The following is a 21138-nucleotide window of genomic DNA, read 5'->3' on the forward strand; positions in this document are numbered from 1 at the left end:
CCATCACCACCATCACCACCATCACCACCATCACCACCACCACCACCACCACCACCATCACCACCACCACCACCATCACCATCATCACCACCATCACCACCATCACCACCACCACCACCATCACCACCATCACCACCACCACCACCATCACCATCATCACCACCATCACCATCATCACCACCATCACCATCATCACCACCATCACCACCATCACCACCATCACCATCATCACCACCATCACAATCATCACCATCACCACCATCACAATCATCACCACCATCACCACCATCACAATCACCACCACCGTCACCACCATCACAATCATCACCACCATCATCACCATCACCACCATCACCATCACCATCACCACCATCACCACCATCACAATCATCACCACCATCACCACCATCATCACCATCACCATCACCACCATCATCACCATCATAATCATCACCATCACCACCATCACAATCATCACCATCACCACCATCACCACCATCACAATCATCACCACCATCACCACCATCATCACCATCACCATCACCACCATCATCACCATCATAATCATCACCATCACCACCATCACAATCATCACCATCACCACCATCACCACCATCACAATCATCACCATCACCACCATCATAATCATCACCACCATCACCACCATCACAATCATCACCACCATCACCACCATCACAATCATCACCACCATCACCACCATCACAATCACCACCACCGTCACCACCATCACAATCATCACCACCATCATCACCATCACCACCATCACCACCATCACCACCATCACCACCATCACCACCGTCACCACCATCACAATCATCACCACCATCATCACCATCACCACCATCACCATCATCACCACCATCACCACCATCACAAGTAATGTTGTGAGTACTCCTCCTCCTCTTCCTTCAGAGAGTCACCTCTGTCTCTCTTGATTCTCAAACCTCAGTGGATGTCAGGGTTTCTAGAGGGCTTGTGAGAACACAGGACCCGAAGCCCTGCCCCCAGGCTTCAGATTCTGGGTGCCTGAGGGGATGCCTCAGAATCTGCATTTCTCTCAAGCCCCTGAGTCCTGCTGCTGCTGCAGCCTTTGGATTAAATCATTAAGCAAAGCTTGGCCAGATGAAGTCTGTCAAATATTCCAAGGTTTCTTAGAAAAGCCCACGTTCACAACAGCAGGTGGACCCAGGTGGACATACTCGATCCCTGTTAAATGATGGGGCAGGCCATCATTCCCCCCGAAATCAATGGTGTTGATTCATCACTGGGAGGGGAAGGACCGTGAATGCTGGGGACGTTTTACAGGCAAGGCTCCAAAGACTGAATTAAGTCTCTTTGTGCCATGAAAACACAAGAAGGTGGGGAGACCAGCTCCCGACACACGCCGTCGGAGCCCGTGCTGGGCGTGCAGAGCAAGCACCCCAGGCTTTGGTTCCGCCCGTTACGTGAACAGTGTCTGCAGGGCACAAAGTCCTGTTATTCAAGCGTGTTTGCATAATTGTCTTCCTGAACCATTTGGGGCACTTAATTGATTATCGTTAGCAAAATAGAGACAGATGGCCTTGGGTCTGAGCTGGTGCGAATTTGCTGCCAGGAGGGTGCACGAAGCTTCCTGCCAGGCCTCCTGGAAGAAGGGGTGTCCCTGCCCTAGGTGGTCGCTGCCCGTGGTGACGGGACAGGAGTGGGGATTCACAGGGAGGTCACTGACGGTGACCTTCTGTCCTGGACGCCGTGCACAACTCACTCCCCTGGAGCGCCAGGTGGCGGTTACAAACCTCTGCCCAGAAGGGGAGAAATGGCTCTGTTCTATCATCTACGCGTTTACCATGAATCGAAGGGCGTTAGCTGCTCTTTTCTAAGCAATTTAAGCACCGTTCTGACTTCAAAAAAAAAAAGGACCAAAGAAAGATATTATTTAATGGCAACAAAATATTTAAACCAAGGCCACCAACCCACTGCTGAGCCCAAAAGGGCAGATGTGTCCCAGCATGAAGTGGGAAGAGCCCACGGCTCCCTCATCGTCACCACTGGAAAGAGGACATGCTTTTGGGGCAAAACCGTAGTCTTTATAGTCCCATTAGCACAGCAGGAACTCACCTCCATGACCCATTTCCCATTATATATCTTCAAGCCATGGATTCAGAGTAAAATCCAGGCCCGTCAGTTCTCATGAACTGAGCAAAGTGGTTAATGGTGATTGTTAGACATCCAGCCCAGTCTGGGGATTGAACTGGTTCATTTTCAAGGCATCAAGCCCGTCTGTATTAGTAATATCTAAGGAGAGGATTAGTCAAGTCGCCCGTGGAAGCCAGGTCTAAATGAAAGACCTCTCTCAGCTCAATAAGATGTAAAAATTATTTCCAAATAAAAAGAATCGCAGTCACCTCAATGTTCAGTTCGAGTGGAGAGGGCTGTATTTAGGATGAGAAAGCATTTCTGTAACTTTGAAAAAGTTATAGCCAAAAAAAAAAGTTTTTCCACCCTAAACCATCTGGCCAGCTGCCTCAAAATTCCATGAGCCCCATGTTTATAAAATGGGATATTAGCCATAAAAAGGGATGAAGCAGCGATACACACTACAACACAGATGGACCTTGAAAACACAATGCTGAGTGAAAGAAGCCAGACACAAAAGACCACCTATTGTACGATTCCATCCCCATGAAATGTCCAGAAGAGGCCCGTCCACAGGGACAGAGAGTGGATGAGTGGTTGCCTAGGGGCCACGGGAGGGAGGAACAGGGAGTAACTCCCGGTGGGTACAGTTTTCCTTGGGGTGATGAAAAAGATCTTAACTACACAGAAGTGATGCTACCACATCATGAATGTGCTGAAGGTCACTGAATGGTACACATTGATATGACTACGACGGTACATTTTGTGTAATATGTATTTTACCACAATTTAAAAAAATCAGGACCCTGGCTTTTCGCTCCACCATGTAACCCCACGGCCGCTCTGGACCGGGTCGTTCACCCTCCACCGAGGATAGCAGGCCGGGTGAGGGCACCGGATGACGGCAAGCCAGCTCCCTCCCGGGAGATTCTTAACAAGATCTCCCCATTCCCAGGATCAGCACGAAGCCAGGACTGCCCCACAGCTGCTGCAATGAATGGCATCCACGTCTCCGCGGCCTCTCCCAAGCTGCCTTCGTGAATCGCCCACCTGGAGGCATCGCTGCCTTAGCGATGCTGTTTGGTCTAAATGGAAGGAAGCCAGTGTGGACTGGCAAACTGAAATAGGGCTGCAGCTCCACACACAGACCCCGTCCCCGACGAAAGGGCTGAGCTCATGTCAACACACACAGAGGATGTGCGGGAACGCGACGACACGGCGTCTCAGGGGTTTGAGAAGTCCGCTTACCTGGAATGGGGTCTGGCTGTTGTAGTTCTTCAATTCCTTATTTCCTCCCCGAAACAGCAGCACGCGGGCACAGCTGTCCTGCACAGAAGGAAGGAGAAATCTGTTTGTAAAGCGGTGGCACAGGCATCCTCTAATGAAGCCTGTTCGCAGGGCGATCTCACAAGAATTCAGAGAAATGAAAACGCAAGGTCAACAGGAGGGCATTTTTGTTCGTCGGAGGGGCCAGGAGGAGGGGTGGACAGGCCCTGGAGTCTGTCAGCTGAAGCTCAACTGCTGCAAAGACTTTGGACAGCAGCTCAGCAGAATCTACAAAAATTTAAAGTACATACATCCCACGGCCAGTGATTCCACTTTTTTAAGACCATCTACAGAGAGCTTTGCACGTGCGTATAAAATACATAATAATAGAAAGGCTGAAAGTAAAATACAAAAGGAAAAAAAGGAAGAGAAAACCTGGAGATGGCAAAAATGTTCTAAAATAAAGGAAAGTGGGAATCATTCTGGAACATTCTTTTCTTTTTTTTTTCCAAAACAAACAACTTTTTATTGAAGTATAGTTGATTTACAATGTTTCAGAGAAGTACAGCAAAGTGATTCAGCTATACATATATATGTATATTCTTTTTCAGATTCTTTTCCATTATAAGTTAATACGAGATATTAATATAGTTCCCTGTGCTATACAGTAGGTCCTTGCTATCTATATTTTATATATAGTAGTCTATATATGTTAATCTCCAACTCCTAATTTGTCCTTCCTCCCCTCCTCTTCCCACTTTGGTAACCATAAGTTTGTTTTCTATGTCTGTGAGTCTCTTCCTGTTTTGTAAATAAGTTCATTGGTGTCATATTTTAGATTCCACATATAAGTGATATGATATTTGTCTTTCTCTGTCTGACTTACTTCATTTAGTATAATAATCTCTAGGTCCATCCGTGTTGTTGCAAATGGCATTATTTCATTCTTTTTATGGCTGAGTAAGAGTCCATTGTATATATGTACCACATCTTCTTTATCCATTCCTCTGTCAGTGGACACTTAGGTTGCTTCCATGTCTTGGCTATGGTCAATAGTGCTGCTATGAACATTGGGGTGCATGCATCTTTCTGAATAAAATACAGTTTTGTCTGGATATATGCCCAGGAGTGGGATTGCTGGATCATATGGTAGTTCTATTTTTAGATTTTTGAGGAACCTCCATACTGTTCTCCATAGAACATTCTTTGCCGAGGCAGTGGTAGCAAAAACAAGAAGGCAGACCTATATAAACTGACAAGAAAAATATCCAAGAACGTCTAAGTAGAAAACGTGAGTCTTAGAACAATGATATAGCTTAATTTCACTTACATTTTAAAGCCAGTATTATAGAAAGCAAAGAATATGTCTGGAAATATGTTACCAGTTAAGGGGCTTTACTTTCTCAGGAAGGAGAAAGGATGACGGAGTAAATCTTTTGTTATTATTATTTTCTGTACTTACATTTTCTAACGTTTTTAAAAGGCAGCCAATAGTCATTTCTTGTGGATTTGTACAATGAAAATCAATCTATTCCTGTCCACTTATTGAGCATCTACTATTCGCCCGGAGAGGCCAACCCTTTTGAAACTCCTGATGGGGAGGGTAGGGACAAATACCCACAGATAAAAAGACACACGGAAGGGAGTTCCCTGGTGGCCTAGTTGTTAGGATTCCGGGCTTTCACTGTCGTGGACTGGGTTCAATCCCTGGTCGGGGAACTGAGATCCCGTAAGTTTCATGGTGCAGCCAAAAAAAAAGACAAGTGGAAGCACATGGCTATAGAAGCAGTGACGATATGAACACTTTGCCTAATAGATGCAGCTGGGCTGTTATGATGGGCAAATTACATTTTGGGAAGAGTGTCTGGATGATCAGGTGCCCACGGGTGCCGGTGCCTCATGCAGCTGGGCCGCTCCGACTTCCACAGGCCTCTGCACAGGGGCTCCAGTGCAAGTCGTGGTCAAACCCCAGCCCTGGGCCCATCTCCCTGGTCCACCTCCACCTACCGAGTCCAGAGCAGAGGCAACGGGCGTGGTCACCCGGGGCGGACACGCGGCAACTGAGTGATGAGTAAATGAAGCCACTGACCAGGGTCCCCCCAGGGGCCTGCTTACGGGGCCAGGCCAGCAGCCCCACCCCAGCCCGAGGGGACCCGCTGTCCCGGGAAGAGTAGGGCCAAGGCCAGGGCGCACAGCACGTACAGGAGGACTTGGAGAAAGGGCAGGCCTGAGACGAAAGCTGAAAATCCAGAGACAGAGGTGGGTGAGCGGTGCCCAGGGTGGGAGCCGGGGAGTGGTGTGCGGTGATGAAAATGTTCTATTACTGACCGTGGGGAATGGTTACCCAGCCGTGTACACAGACTGAAAACACTGAACGGTGTATTTTAGATGGGCAAACTGTATGGTGTGTGAGTCATATCTCAATAAAGGTGTCATGTATTAGAAAAGTAAGAAAGATACAGAGTCAGAGACCAAGAGACCACAGAGACTGAGGGAGACACAGAGATAGACAGAGACAGAGAGACCAAGAGAGACACAGAGACCAAGGGAGACACAGAGAGAGACCAAGAGAGAGACAGAGACCAAGAGAGACACAGAGATAGACAGAGACCAAGGGAGACACAGAGATAGAGACAGAGACAGAGAGAACAAGAGAGACACAGAGACCAAGGGAGACACAGAGATAGAGACAGAGACAGAGAGAACAAGAGAGACACAGAGACCAAGGGAGACACAGAGACAGAGAGACAGAGAGATCAAGAGAGACACAGAGACAGAGACCAAGGGAGACACAGAGATAGACAGAGACGGGGGAGCACGCCTGCTGAGAATGCTGGCAGGAAGATCACTCTCTGACCGCGAGGTCCAGCCAAGAGCACATCTGGGTCAGGCAAAGCACAGCTGGGGCGGCCCTGGTCCCTGTGACCTGGGCGAGGGGCCCCCTGGGGCCTCCACTGCACGATGATGCTTTAATGAGGAAACCACTTGCGCACGGAGCAAACAGGAGCCGAGGCAGAGGGACTCTTGTTCTCTGAGCCGCGGTCAGGGAGGCCTCGGACAGGGCGGGAGCTGCTCGCACACCCCGCGGCCAGGGGTGGGGCGGATCTGAGCTCTGCAGGGAAAGATTGGCGTCGGGCTGCGGGGGTCCTGGGGCCTCAGCTGTACCCTTGGGTGGCTGTGAGGGTCACTGCAGACTTAGGGGCACTTGCTGCATGGGCCTGGAGGAGGCTGCCTTCGTGGACCGCTGTGGGCAAAGAGAGGGCCCGGGGACCACATCGGGGTGGGTCCCCAAGGAGGGGCAGAGGGACATGGGGCTGTCAGGAGCGAGGACAGCCCCCGTGGGGTGGCGTGAAGAACACTTGAAGATTGAGGTTAGGAGAGAAAGAGACAGTGGGAGCAAACACTCACCAGGAGCCCCACTGTGTCCTGAAACAGCCATGAGTATGTGAGTTCGTGCCCGGGTTCAGATGGTGGGCAGGACCCGCACCACAATATAGGGGTGGAAACTGCAGGGAGACCTGGGACTCTGTCTACACTGTTTGCACCTTTTCCATGAGCGTGCATTCGTGCAGTGCTTTGAGTACCTAAAAGCATTTAAGAAAATTTAAAAAGATGTACTATGCTTGGCAAACACACCTTTCATATCTGGGGTACAGTGAAACCCAGGGTTTAAAAGAAGAGTCCCAGGGGTTACTTCAAGTGGACTGAAGGCCGGTGAAGACCGCGCCTGGGTCTTGTCATTTTATTCCAGTCTCAACGCCCGCTCGGCTGGTTCTGTAAATCAAGTTCTATTCAAACACAGACCCCTGAGTTTTCCAGTCCTGCCCAAGCCTCCCTACCCCTGGCTGGGTTTCCAGAACCCGCTCCAGCATCCCTTTCTCCCCTTGAATTACACCTGGCTGGATCTTGTTAATTACAACCCGAAGTAAATTAATTTAATTAATTAAAATGACCGTGTTATCATGCCTCAGCAAGCAACGTTTGCAATGAGAGAAAAAAAGCCGAGGATGTTTGAGAGAGTCCTGGCACGGAGGGCACACAGAGCCGGGAGATGGGTGGAACGTTGGCAGGTTACATTTGGGGTGTGGGCGTGCAGGTGAGAGAGAAGAAACAGTCAATTCCTGAGGCAGCAAGCGGGGGAGACCCCAGCAGGGGCTCAGGGGACCTGAAGGCTGCCTGCGGGTCTCACCCTGAAACGAATTCACACTGGGCCGAAGTGTGCCCTGGCCCAACTCAAGGGCAGCCTGGGAGGACCAGCCAGCTGAGCATCCTCAGATGCCCAGAGCTACCTGGCCTATCAGGACCCCGAACCAGAGCCTGACTCGGCAACTCCTTGTATACGCTCCCCAACGCTCAGCAAGGACTTCCACTGAAAATTCCCATCAGAATGGAGGTTGGTTTCCTATGAAGCTAAGAATAAACCCTTGCCAGGCACTGCCAGGCACACTCTCCCGGGAGGAATCCAGCCAGGATCCCAGAAGACTCCTCTGCTCACCCATGGACGGACAACTCTGAGTCAATATTAACCAACCTGAAGGCACACACCCCGTCACTCTAATATTTACCAGACTTCAAAGGGAGAGCACGTCCTGGAAAGCGATTTCAAAACTGAAGGGCAAGTGGTTCATGGGGCTTCTAAACAATGACACTGTGTGTGTGTGTGTGTGTGTGTGTGTGTGTGTGTGTGTACACAGGCACGTGTGTGTGTGCGCGCACGTGAGCAAGGTGTGTGCGCGCACATGTCTGTGCACGTGTGTACACGTGTGCATGTAAGTACAGGTGTGTGTGTGCGTGTGTCTGTGTGCACGCACGGATGCTTTGCAGTTCAGAAAACACATCTACCTGCTCCTTGATTCCACCCTCACAGCATCCCTGCAAGGGGCTAGTAGGAGGCCCATTTCACAGCTAAGGCAGCAGAGGCCAGGAAGGGTTAAGTGAAAAACTGCAGCTTCAGAAAGGGAGGAAAAGGAGAAGTTGTGACCCAGAGGCGTTGCTAATGGGAACCTAGCTCTTCCCTTGCACGGCCGCTAGCTGCCCGAGTTCCCTTGTGTGGGAGGTGTGTCTTCGTCCTTTTAAACAAGTCCATCAAGTACAGATACAATCTGTGTGTTTTGAGGGCCAAGGCATCAGGAAGGATATCCAGTTATCTTCTGGGCATGACTTGCGGAGAAATGACCCTTAACAAATGCACCCTCCTCTCTTCCCCAAGCATCTCGAGGGTCGCCCTGTCCTGGTCAAGGCATGCAGCCCCTGGGGTCACCACCCCCTGCAGGAGCCCAGGTGCCATCGCTTTCATCTTATACATGAAGACGCAGGCCCCAAAAATGTATTCATGCATGCAAGCAACAAGTCGGTACTGAGTGTTGGCCACACCATGTACCATCCCAGCCCCTGGGGACACAGAGCACCACACAAACCATAAAAGACGGTCATGTGACGGAGAAAGTGAGGGCGGGTGGTCAGGGAAGGCCTCCCTGAGGCGGTGGCCTCCAAGCTGAGCCTCAGCCTCGAGGAAAGAGCCATGTGGCAAAGGGGGGAAGCGTTCCTGGCAGAGGAAGCAGCAAGTGCAAAGGCCCCGGGGCTGCAGGAAGCCGGGGCCAGGGGGCAGGAGAGGAGCTGGGGGTGGAGCGACAAGGGCCTTCTGGGTCACGGGGAACGCAGACTGATCCACGTGGCACAAAGCCACTCCAGTGTCCTGCAGAAAGTGAGGGAATAAAGACCGGGAGGCAGGAGACGGGTGGGGGAGGGGGAGTGAATGCAGCGGTCCAGGGCAAGGATGCCAGTGGCCTGAGCCAGGCTGGGAGGGGACAGAAGGGAGCTGACCAGACCTGGGAGAGGGGTCGTGAGGACCAGGAAGGCCACCCAGACTTCAGGCTGGAGCCACGGAGAGTCGGCCACTCTGTACACAGGGGGAGGAGCCGTTATTGGAGCCACCCACCCTGTCTCCACGGGGATGTCGCCAGGGGGTGGCCATCACTGCCAGAGCCCAGGGGAGAGATGAGTCGGCACGCTGAGACCCACCCGGCGGTGTTTTCTGGAAGGTACCTAAGGACACAGACAGGCCTGCCTGGGGTCACCATGGGGAGAACTGGGGCAATGGAGTGGGCGGCACGGACGCCAAGAGAAGATTCCCCGGAGCGGCTGAGCTGCGTGGGGACAAGGCGTGACCGCGGCGATGCCACCCGCTGCCCCGAGCGAGAAGGGGTGGAGTCTGGCCGGAGTGTCCTGTAAGAGAACAGGGGCAGGAAGTGGAGGCTGCGAGTCCAGCAAGGTCTGGACGAGACCTGCGGTGCAGACGTGCTGAGAAGGGAATGCGGACGCGCTCGTGCAGCCGAGGCAACACGCGGAGGAGATGGCGGCGCCTGCGCATGCGCACGCGGCCCAAAGATGGAGGAGGAAGGGCCAAGACAGGCGCTCTGAGCGTTTTGCCTCAAATTACCCAGGATAGGCCGGCTTCAACTCCGGATTTCCAAGTCCCCCCGCCCCCGGAGCTCTCATTTCCACTGCACCGAGGTCGTCTTCGCATAAGTGTCACAGACGTGAACTACTCAATACTCCAAATGATAAGTCAGGAACTCATTTCCTGTTTAAATGATCCCTTGAAAGGAGCCTGTCCAAGTAGGCATAAACCCAAGAAAAGCCTAGATGCGTGCGATCAGTAAAATTTTAAAGCGTAAAGAGCTGGGAAGTTGATGTCACCAGAGCGAGGTTGGAACCTGGCTCCACAGACCAACCCTCCTTTGAAGGGTGGTGCCCCAAAGACCACGCTGCACACACGCTGTGGCACGCACCTTCACCTGACTTGTGACCAGTGGAGCTCCATCCTCCCCCCCAGTCGAGGGGTTACAGGAACGTGTCCCCAAAGCCTCGGGGAGGAGAAATACAGGGTGGGTTTCGAAGCCCAGCTTTGGCATTTACCAGCTGAGCTGCTTTGGACCAAACCTGCATCTCCTGGCCTGTACAAGGGAATGACAACCAACAGTAGCCACCAAAGGCTCGTTGGGGGGATCTAAGGGGAAGGACCGTGGGGACGCCTTTCTACACACTCTCAATGCCCAGGGGATGATTACCCCTGTGATGGTCCCCACGGAGGCCCCCATCAGCTACTATGATGACTGCTCTGTGGGATTCGGACAGGGCACAGAGACACAAACAGAACACAGCCTGTCTCTTTACTTTGGCTCTCACTAGAATCAAGAGGCCTGCTCCAGAGAGGCAGGGTTTATTTTTCTATCTTCCAGACAAATTGGCCCGGCCTAGTAACCTTTGATATTTAATACTCCTTCCTTTCCTCCCTTATCCAAGGTGGAAAAACAAACACCAGGCTGCGTCCCTCCCTCTGGGCCTCCTGGAAAGCCAGCAACAGACCGAGGGAGTTGGTAGATTAGATGCAATTTGTTGCTTACAATCAAAGCCCTAATTAGTTGATTTCATAAGAGAAGAAGAGAGAATATTCCGATCACCGTGTGTTTTACTGGAACTGTACAGATGAGGTCTGCCTAAAATTGATAAAACACACAATCAATCCATAAACTTGATGCTTTCATATTTAATGAGAAGCTTTGTAAGTCAAATTAACAGCAGTATGGGCAGTATCACCATCACCATCCTAATCACCACCTTCACTGTCAACATCACCATCACCGCCATCATCATCACAATAGTCACCATCATCGTCACCACCACTAATACTATCATCATCATCACCATCATCACCATCATCACCATCATCATCACCACCACCATCATGATCACAATAGTCACCATCATCATCACCACCACTAACACTATCATCATCATCACCACCATCACCATCACCACCATCATCACCACCACCACCATCATCACCATCATCATCGCCATCATCATCACCACCACCACCATCACCATCACCACCATCACCACCATCATCATCATCACCATCATCACCACCACCACCACCATCACCACCATCATCACCATCATCACCACCACCACCATCATCATCATCACCATCACCACCATCACCACCACCACCATCATCACCATCATCACCATCATCACCATCATCATCGCCATCACCATCACCACCATCATCATCATCACCATCATCACCACCACCATTACCACCATCATCATCGCCATCATCATCATCACCACCACCACCATCACCACCCCCACCACCATCACCATCACCACCATCACCACCATCATCATCATCACCATCATCACCATCACCATTACCACCATCATCATCATCACCATCATCACCACCACCATCATCATCACACCATAATCATCACCATTACAGCCACTCTTACTGAAAATCTGCCATGTGCCAGGCATGCCATATGTTTGCTTTCTATTTTAAGCCTCTTAGCAACCCTGCAAGTTAGGTATAATTATCTCCATATTACAGAGGAGGGATTTTATGAAACCCAGACTGCCATGTCTCCCTGCATTGCAACTCTACCTTGAGGCTGCTTCTTAGTGCCTTTCCCTGACTCCCATCCTGACCCTAAGGCACTGTGTCCCCACACCTGGGACAGTCCATTTCTCAACGTTACCCCCCAGACTGCCCTGTACGGCACCCCTTTCTGCTTGAAGTTGCAGAGCGGTTTCTCTTGTTGGCCCTGAGCCTGGCCTCACACAGCCATACACATCCCATGTATGTAGAAAGAGAAAGTGGACACAGTGAGGAGGCCAGCACGCCGGTGACTTGGGGAGGACAGGGCTTCGGGTTAGGTACCATTACCGGGTGCGCCAGACAAAGTCTCAGGGACTTCCATCCCTCCCTCCATTTCTCTCGGACAGGTCATCACAAGGACGCTAGTGTGTACGGAGCTATGCATCTCTGAATCACACTGAGAGGCCAGATGGACCGGCTTCTCTTAGTACATCAGTGAGATGCCTCAACGGCTGGGGCGGGGCTGAGGGAAAAGATTAAAGGTCACACTAGCATCCTAGGGAGGGGCACGAGGGATTAATGAGGCTGGATCCCAGAACACTTGCTGACTCCCAACTGGACATGCTGTCCAGGGGCTATGGGGCCACCAAGCACCAGTCTGTGACCCTCTGTGATGGCCCCTGGGACATAATGCAAGGCAGGGTGTCCAAAACAGGAGATGCCACCAAAGGCACTTCTACCCATGCTGCCACAGAGGGACAGATGGGTGGAGCTGGACAGCAGTAGGCTGGCCCCGAAGGTCCCAGGACACTGGAGAGGGGACAGCTCTCACTCCCTGACGGGGCCTCCCTGGCATGCTAGGAGGAAGGCACTCAGCCCTGGAGCAGGGAGTCTGTCCTTACCTTACGTCTGGTGAGAGGACAGATGCAGCCTTCTATGCCCGGCCGGGCCTGGCAAACTGGGGCCCACAGGCTAACCTGGACTGAGCTTGAAAGGAGCCTGTTTTATAAATAAAGTTTTATAAATAAAGTTTTATTGGCCTGTTTATAAATAAAGTTTTATTGGCACACAGCCACACATTAATCTGCATATCATCTGTGGTTAAGTTCACACTGCAGTGGCAGAGTTGAGTAGCTCTGAAGAAGTCCACGTGGTCTGAAAAGCCAGAATATCTACTAAGTGACTCTTTACAGAAAAAGTCTGCTGGACCCTCTAACCTAAGGCAGGAGTGGAGGGGTTTTCCTGAGAGCCCTGGGCAGCTCTGGGCCCCCCTGCAGTCATCAGCCGAGGGTGGGGACAGATCTGGAGGATGCAGAGTGACGCCAGTCAAACCCAGCACCATGAATAACCCAGAATTCAGATTCCCGACACGTCTTGACCTTTTCTAATAGAAAGGTAACATGTTCAAAGACCATCTTGCCCACCATTATTTCAAGAGACAGAAAACATGGTTTTCTGGGTTTTGTTTTTTGGTTTTTTTTTCATGACAAAACATGCTTAAAATCAACTGGGGACAATTAAGGAATGTTTTTCCCCTCTAAGGCAATAATTAAGAAGCACACGTTGGCACAGATGTTTTACCAGCCAAAGCCAAGGCTCACGATGTGTGTTTTTCTAGTGCAGCCGAGCAAGATCTCTCCATGCTCATAAAGCCATTCCAACATCCAAATGCCTTGGAACACCTAGGGCCCCAGCTGCGTGCAAATCCCATCAGTATGCTTTCATTGAGGAGCTGGCCAGCAGCTCTCAGAATACTCCCTGGAGTCAAACTGAAATTCTTCCCCAACCACATCTGGCTGAGCTGCTCTCCTGTGCCAGGAGCAGGGGATACCCTGAAAGATGGTGGTTTACGCCCCTGAGAAGGTGGGCCCAAGTGGGGAGGGGATGCCCGTGGGGAAGACAGGTAAAGCCTAATAACGACCTGATCCTGGGCAGTTCACCCTGGCTGTACTGCAAAGGGCTACAGAGTAAAAAGTACAACTAACTCTATCAGGGGCTCATCAAGGAAAGGCTTGACTGAGGGCAGGATGTCTCAGTTGGGTTTTGAAGGATGCATAGGAGTTTTCTAGGGCAAAGAATCTAGGAGGGTTCAATAGCTAGAAGCAAAGTGGGATTACAGAGTGGCTGGAGGGGCCTGGGATGGAGTAGCCATGGAGTGAGCAGGGAAAGGACTTGGGTGTAGGCAAAGGCTGAAGATTTCACTCAAAAAGATGGAATCATTGCTTTGGATTGGATGGCAGAGAGAGGATAAGCAGAGTGCACACAGCTTAGGGGCCCCCGGCAGTCACCCTAATCCATGATTTCTCCTCTGTTCCTCTAGGTGGTGGACCCCCCACCCCTATTATGCTCAGCTCTGTGGAGTGTCCACACCTCCCCCCTCCAGACCTTAAGTTCCTTGAAATCAGAGAAAGAGAAGAATAAAAGAAGAAAGGACAGAGGAGCCCTTACTAGTGATGTCCAGGAACTATCTTGACTTCAGCCACCAAGGAAACTGACACCACCCCCTGAAGCAGTGCCCCAACCCATCTCCAGGGAGCCAGCCCCTTCTCACACCCCTCCACGTGGCCCCCTGCCAACTTCTGGCCTCCCCCTGCCTCTCGGCAGGACCAGAGGCTCTCAGCTTCACTCCCCATGCGGTAGCCCAGTGGTCACACTGCACGGGGTGTGTGCCCCGTCATTTAGGAGGCATGCCTGGGGGCAGGAGTCGCATCCCACCCCCGCTGCTTCCCGAGCACATTGACTCCCAGCTCGCCTTGGTTTTCAGTCCATCTCACACAGAAGACTGTGGGCTTTGTACAAATTGTTCTCATCGAGGCTTCACTTGTGGGTGTGTCCCCAAAAGTAGTGAGAGCGGGATCCTGAAGAGAGACTTGCACGTTCACAGCATCACTATTCACGACAGCCAAGAGGTGGAGGCGACCCATGTCCCCTGACGGATGAATGGACAAAATGTGGTCCATCCACACAATGGAAGATTACTCAGCCTTAAAAAGGAAGGAACTCCTGTCACAGGCTACAACGTGGATAAACCTTGAGGACATTATGCTCAGTGAAATAAGCCAGACACAAAAGGACAAATCCTGTGTGATTCCACTCCCATGAGGTCCCTAGAGGAGTCAAATCCACAGAGACAGAAAGTAGCTGGTGGGGGCCAGGGGCTGGGGAGGGTGTGGGGAGTGAGTGTTTAATGGGGACAGAGTGTCAGTTTGGGACGATGGAAAGTTCTGGAGAGGGATGGAGGGGATGGTCATACAATAATGCGAGTGCAGTCAATGCACTGAACTGCATGCTTAAAAATAGTTAAGACAGTCAAATGTTTGTTATGTTTTACATATGTAGCCACAATTAAAAAGGAATTAAAAAGAAAAAGCCCACTGGGGACATGTTTGTACATGTAGTGATGTAAGGCTTGCCTCTGTTTCATGGTGGTCCTGTTGGGGTCTGGTGGGGCACCATAACTGTCTTGAGGGCTCTGTCAGCCACACCCTTCCCCATTTCATGGCTCCACCCTGCCCCCCCCAGTAGAGACCCCCTGTGGGGTACATTTGACACCATAACCGCAGAGTCTGCACCCTCAGCCGTGGGGGTTTCGATGCCCATCTCTGACTGTACCAGCTGTGCCCCAGGACCCTCCTCTCACTTCCTGTGATTCAGTTTTCTTCTCTACAACAGGGATAACCACTCTCAAAGGAGCAGGTGAGGACCACTCCCCGCTCTGCACTGAGTGTGCCTCCCCAGATTCCTATGTTGAAGCCGTAAGCTCCCAATGTGACTGTATCTGGAGATGGGTCTTCAGGTGATTAGGTTAAATGAGGTCATGAGGGTGGAGCCCCGATCTGATAGGATTAGTGTCCTTAGAAGAAGAGACACCAGTGCTCTTTCTCTCTCTCCACATGTAAGGACACGGTGAGAGGGGTCGTGCAAACCCAAACCAGGAAGACAACCTTCTCCTGGAACCAAGCAGGCTGGCACCTTGATCTGGGACGTCCAGCCAGGACTGTGAGAAATAAACGTCTGCTGTTTAAGCCGCCCCATCTGTGGGACTTTGTGCCGGCAGCTGGAGCTGGACATCCACCTGCAAAGCACTCAGCACAGCCCTGGCCCCGGCACCCACGTGGTTATGGAGGGTGTGGGGCAGCTGCCCTGCTCACTGACCTGGTTGTAGAGGGCGCAGATGTGCAGGGCGGTGTTCCCCGAGGCGTTCTGGGCCCCCATGTCGGCCCCGTAGAAGAGCAGGTGCTCCAGGTGCTGCACGTGTCCGTACCTGCAGGCCTGAAACGAGAGTCCACGCTGTGAACCGGGAGCTGCCCGGGATGCACCGAGCGCCCCCAGAACCTACGGTGTGGCCAACACAGCCCAGCCCCCATTCTGGACCAGGTCCCACACCTCAGACCCCTGGGGAATCAGGAGGAGCTCGTACTGGGTTTGAGGACTGTGCCCAGCTGTTCGACGGGGGGGGGGTCTGCAAAGGGGCCCCCGTTCCTTCCATTCAGCCCCGAGGCCCGGGAAGCCCAGAGAGACCAGGGCATGTCTTTGCCCCTGGCCTCAGCGACCTGCCCCAGGAAATGCAGACCAGGATGCTCCGTCCCAGGCCTTGTTTATCCAAGCTCCCCATCCGGGAGGAGGCGTGAAAACAGCCGGGAGCGGTGCATGGACCCAGCTGTGTCCTGGGAAGAGATCCCGCCTGTCCTCCTCAAGGCAAGGGGCAGCCCCACCCTTTTCTGAGCCCTTCTAGGAGGTGATGTGCAATTTATGAGCCAACAGGGCTTTGGGGTCCACCAGATCTGGCCTCGTTTTCCAGAACTTTCACTGAGCCTCTGTCTTCATGTGTAAATGGAAACCCTACTCTTCCCAGGGTTCTCATGAGAGTCACATGAATAAGGGGCCTGAAAGGACCCCCAGTGATGCTTGGGGCCAGGCCAGCTGCCCCCCACCCCTTGCAGCTCACAGGGAGCAGGGAGGGCCCCATACTGTGACCAAGGGGGCTGCCGTCCAGGTCCAGCAGAGGGTCCAGCGCATGCCGCTTGATGCTGGAGCAACCCTTGACCTTGGGAAGCAAGTCATATCCGACTAACCCCACCCCATCCACCGGCACTTCCTGGGCACCCAGCGATGGGCAGTGCCAAGGGCGTAAGACCCACTGTCCCTCTGGTGGGGTGACAACCGGATAGGGAGACATGAAAGGCAGGAAGCGGGGTTTCTGACCCAGAACTGCTCACACCGAGGGTGGGGAAGCACCCGGCGGGGAAACGGCCGGCCAGGCCAGGCCAGGCAGCTGTGGGTGGTCCGGGTTGGGCTGCACGGTAGCCAGAGGAAGAAGCGCTCAGTAATCCTGCCTTTCCGATAACTGAGACAGATTGAGGGGAGTTTCACCTCTGCACAGTCCACAAGAAAGAGCTACACCTCGCCAATTAACAGAGAGGAGAGATGACAGGGAAGACATGGGGACTAGTAATTGGATGAGCTTTAAAAAAAACCCTGAGAAACACCCACTTACAACCCCTGTGCTGCCCATAAAATCATCTCATCCGTTTACAGAGCAGATCGTTACCGAAGATACGGTTGCTTTTCCCTGCCCACCCGCGCCTTCCCTTCTTGTGGCGACAGCGCCTGCCTCTTCCTCCGGGGGCCGCCCGACCCCACTCCCAGAGGTCTGGGGGCCTGCCCCACCCCCCATGCCTGCAGTGGACACAGAACATTCTATCTACTGGCCACAAGCGTGGGCTGGGGATGCCCAAGTGACTCTTGGGGGCCTGTGAAGATGAGACTGGAACATTTGTCAGAACCACTGAGAAAATGAAGTTCTCTCTTTCCTCCAAGGTGGCCAGCAAAAAAGCCACAGAAGCCCGGAGCTGCTGGGGCCACCAACGCAGAGGAAGGAAGAAGTGGGAGCTAAAGGAAGGAGAGAGAAAACAAGACACACACACACACACACACACACAAGGCCAAGCAACAGATGCCCTGTGGACCCCTCTCAGCTACAACTGTGCCTGGGTTTTTCAGGACGTAAGCCTAGGTATAATTTTAATTTTCCCCTTAAGCCAGTTTGAGTTGGGATTTTTGTTCCTTAAATTGAAGGAGCCCTGGCTAATCAACTCTCTCCAAAGGACTTCCAGGAGGCAAGACTGTGTTATGGCTTAATTGAATTGTCCTGTAGTCAAAAACAAATTGAGCTGCGTTAGCGTAAAAAACATTTTTACAATCACTCCAGACTCACCCTTCCTCTTCCCCTGGTTAATCTGAAATTGTGAGGTTTTACATTACATCATGGGGATGGTGTTCACGTTCTCCCCACCAAGGGTTACAATAGGATCAATGCAAAAAGGTAAAATAGAGCCTTTTACTCTGGGCGGACTGTCAGGGAAAGAATCCCCTTCAAGGGCTTCTTTCTCCAAGCCTATTGTTTGAAAACAAGCGAAACCAGAAAAATCAGACAGGTGCTGAAACAAAAAAATCTCCAGTAATCCCACAGCCTTAAATTCCACCATTCACTTTTTTAAAGGTTCTTCTTTGCACGTCTCTTCTTTTAAACCACCGGCTGTTACGTGATAGAAGCCGTACTTGCTGAGGAAGCAGCCCGGCAGACGGGGAAGTGTGAAGGGAATCTGAGCAAGGTGCTGGCCAGACCAGTCAGCAGACTGGCTGCATTCAGGGGGGCTGAGCAACAGGTAAATGAATGAAGGAAAATGGGAGCAGGTTTCCCACTGTCAAAGAAAGGGAGTTCCTAATCCGGTGCAGGAGAAAACCAGAATAAACTCTGTGGTACAGGACAGGAAAAAGAGGTATCAGTATAAGCACGTGGTTTTCAATATAGAGAAAACCAAAAAAGTAAATGTGTAGGCACACGTGGACGTGCGAGGACGTGTGTCCCTAACTCCCCCTCCTGAGAGGGGCTGGGATCAGCAGTGAGCACACTTAATACTCAGATCTTGGGTTCTAAATACCACTCTATACAGTAAGTCCCCCTACACATGAACAAGTTCAGTTCTGAGAGGGCATTCGTAAGTCCAACAAAGTTAGCCTAGGTTGCAGATAACGCCAGACACGGGAACTAAGTTACGTGACTGGACATGCGAACACACATTCTCATCTTTGAAAGCTCGCAACTTGAAGGTTCGTATGTAAGGGACTTACTGAACTCAAAAGAACCAGGGCTTCTTACAGAGATGGCCGATTCCAGGGCTGAGGCAGGAAAAGAACGAGATGAGCTTGGAATACCTTGTTGAGCCAGAAGGAAAGGAAGTGCTCAAGAAAGGATGGGGGTGTGTCCACAGGACACACAGGCCATCTTGATGCGGCTCCCTGGACCCAAAGTGGGACAACATTAACAGATGGTTACCTGTTGAATAAATAGAAATCCACGAAGCCACATTGCTACAAATAAGTGAGTAAATAAACAAGAAGAGAAAGCTCTTCCTGATAACAGAAAGCCAACTCATTAGTGTGAGAAGCAAGGATGGGAGTAGAAAATCTCCATTTAGCAATTAATTACTTAATTCAGACAAGAAATACCATTGGGTGCTAAAACTAGCAGGTGAGAGGGAGACGAGAAAAGGGGTTTTCTAAAATAGTCTAAAGTTCCCACAAAATACTAACTTCAAAGGGAAGAGAAAACTATGGTGGAGAACCTGGCAGATTCCCCGTGATCAGGGGGTCAGAGTGAACATCACCAATAACAGCAAATAGTCACCACCTGCCACGTAACAGCACTGCCAGAAACACACGTCCCTTCCATGATATTCCTGCAAAAATGCACAACTTGCATCTCATCACGAGGAAACACTGAGCAAACCCAAATTGGGAGACGGTCTCCAAAATGACTACCACATAATCTTCCAAAGAGTCCCTTGAGAGAATCTAGGGAAGACTGATGAAATCTCCCAGATGGAAGGGCTCCTGCAGGATCCAGGACTGGATCCTTTTACTGTAATGGGCATTATTGGGACAATGGGAAAAACTCAAATGTGGTCTCTGAATGAAGGGAATACGGGAGTTCTCTGTATTGCTTTTGCAACTCCTCTTAAAGTTTGAAATTAAATACTCATTCACAGTTTAAAAAAAAAAAAAAGAAAAAGAAATTAGTGCTTGCTTGACATAAGGACCTCAAAGCTTATCAAAGTAAGAATTTGTCCTCCCCCAAGATAAGCCGTGCTAACCCTTTGTCCTTTTTTTGAAAAGGGTGTTGTCCTCTCTGGCCCATGGGAGACAGATTAAAAGGATTGACAGAGGTCAGAGAGTAACTAGAATGTAAAACAAAACAGCACCTCTTACACTCACATAGCTTACCCATTTTTTTTCTGAGATGCTTTATGGAAAATGCATGTATGTGTGGGGCTCCGCCCCACATCTCCTGCCTGCAAATCTCCCGGGCATGAGTATTTGGAGTAGACGCCCCACAAGATTTGGGATTTGGGATTCACCCACCTGTGCTGAGCATCCCCCCCAAACACATAATTTGGTGTAAATTAGGGAAAGGAGTGCTCCTTCCTTCAAGCACTTCACTGCCACCTGCTGGACACCTGTTGTGATAAATCTACAAGCCTAAATTTACAGCAAGCGTAACAGCGCCCCCTGGGGTTGTGCAATGCAATTGGAGCAATGTGGAGTTCACTGCATTGCAAATGCTTCTGCTTGGTTCAGTGCCACAAGCAAAATTATTTAAGTCCACACCACACTTAGGCTTTTCTCCTATAATATGTACTTTATAAGACAAGCTGGAGATAGGACAGCGGAACAGTTAGCATGCAGTAAGCACCCACACGGAGAGACCCAGAACCACACCCTGCTGCGAGCACCACGAGGGAACCTCCCCAGGGGCCTGTCCCTTACTGTGGGGTCAGGGGAAGCGCCGAGGACTTGGAGCCCAGGGCTGAGGGTGAGCAGGGGTGAGCTCAGGGAGGAAGAGGGAGAGGAGGGAGCAGTGGCCAAAAACTGTAATTTCCTTAAAGTTAAAACTCCTCACTTGAAAATGATAAATAATAAATAGCAACCAATAACAAAGTTAAGGCCAAATGATAAAACATCCTTTACAGAATCATTGCAGGAATCAAATGAGACCTGTGTGAAGGCCTGTGAGCAAACTGGTTAAGTGCTCTCTGACTGCCAAGTATCATTCCTCACAGACAAAACCAGACATGGTCTGATGACAATGATAAGGATGACAGTGATGGGGGCGTGGCCAGATGATAATGACCATGATGGTGATGGGGGCGTGGCCAGATGATAATGACCATGATGGTGATGGGAGCGTGGCCAGATGATAATGACCATGATGGTGATGGGGGCGTGGTCAGATGATAACGACCAAGATGGTGATGATGGGGGCGTGACCAGATGAGAATGCTGACAAT

The 21138-nt window shown here is 51.1% G+C and overlaps 1 protein-coding gene across 6 annotated transcripts in view; it reads right to left on the minus strand.

Moving 5' to 3' along the window:
* SHANK2 (SH3 and multiple ankyrin repeat domains 2) overlaps nucleotides 1-21138 on the minus strand; it is a 570985-nt gene that overhangs the window by 396790 nt on the left and 153057 nt on the right. For all 6 annotated transcript variants that reach the window (XM_061202240.1, XM_061202242.1, XM_061202244.1 and 3 more), the window contains exons 9-10: nucleotides 15944-16060; nucleotides 3385-3462 (exon numbers count right to left, since the gene is read on the minus strand). In XM_061202240.1, coding sequence (XP_061058223.1) covers nucleotides 3385-3462; nucleotides 15944-16060 — 195 coding nt within the window. The remainder of the gene's footprint in view (nucleotides 1-3384; nucleotides 3463-15943; nucleotides 16061-21138) is intronic.

Source organism: Eubalaena glacialis, chromosome 10, assembly GCF_028564815.1.
Source record: "Eubalaena glacialis isolate mEubGla1 chromosome 10, mEubGla1.1.hap2.+ XY, whole genome shotgun sequence".
Classification (NCBI taxonomy): Eukaryota; Metazoa; Chordata; class Mammalia; order Artiodactyla; family Balaenidae; genus Eubalaena; species Eubalaena glacialis.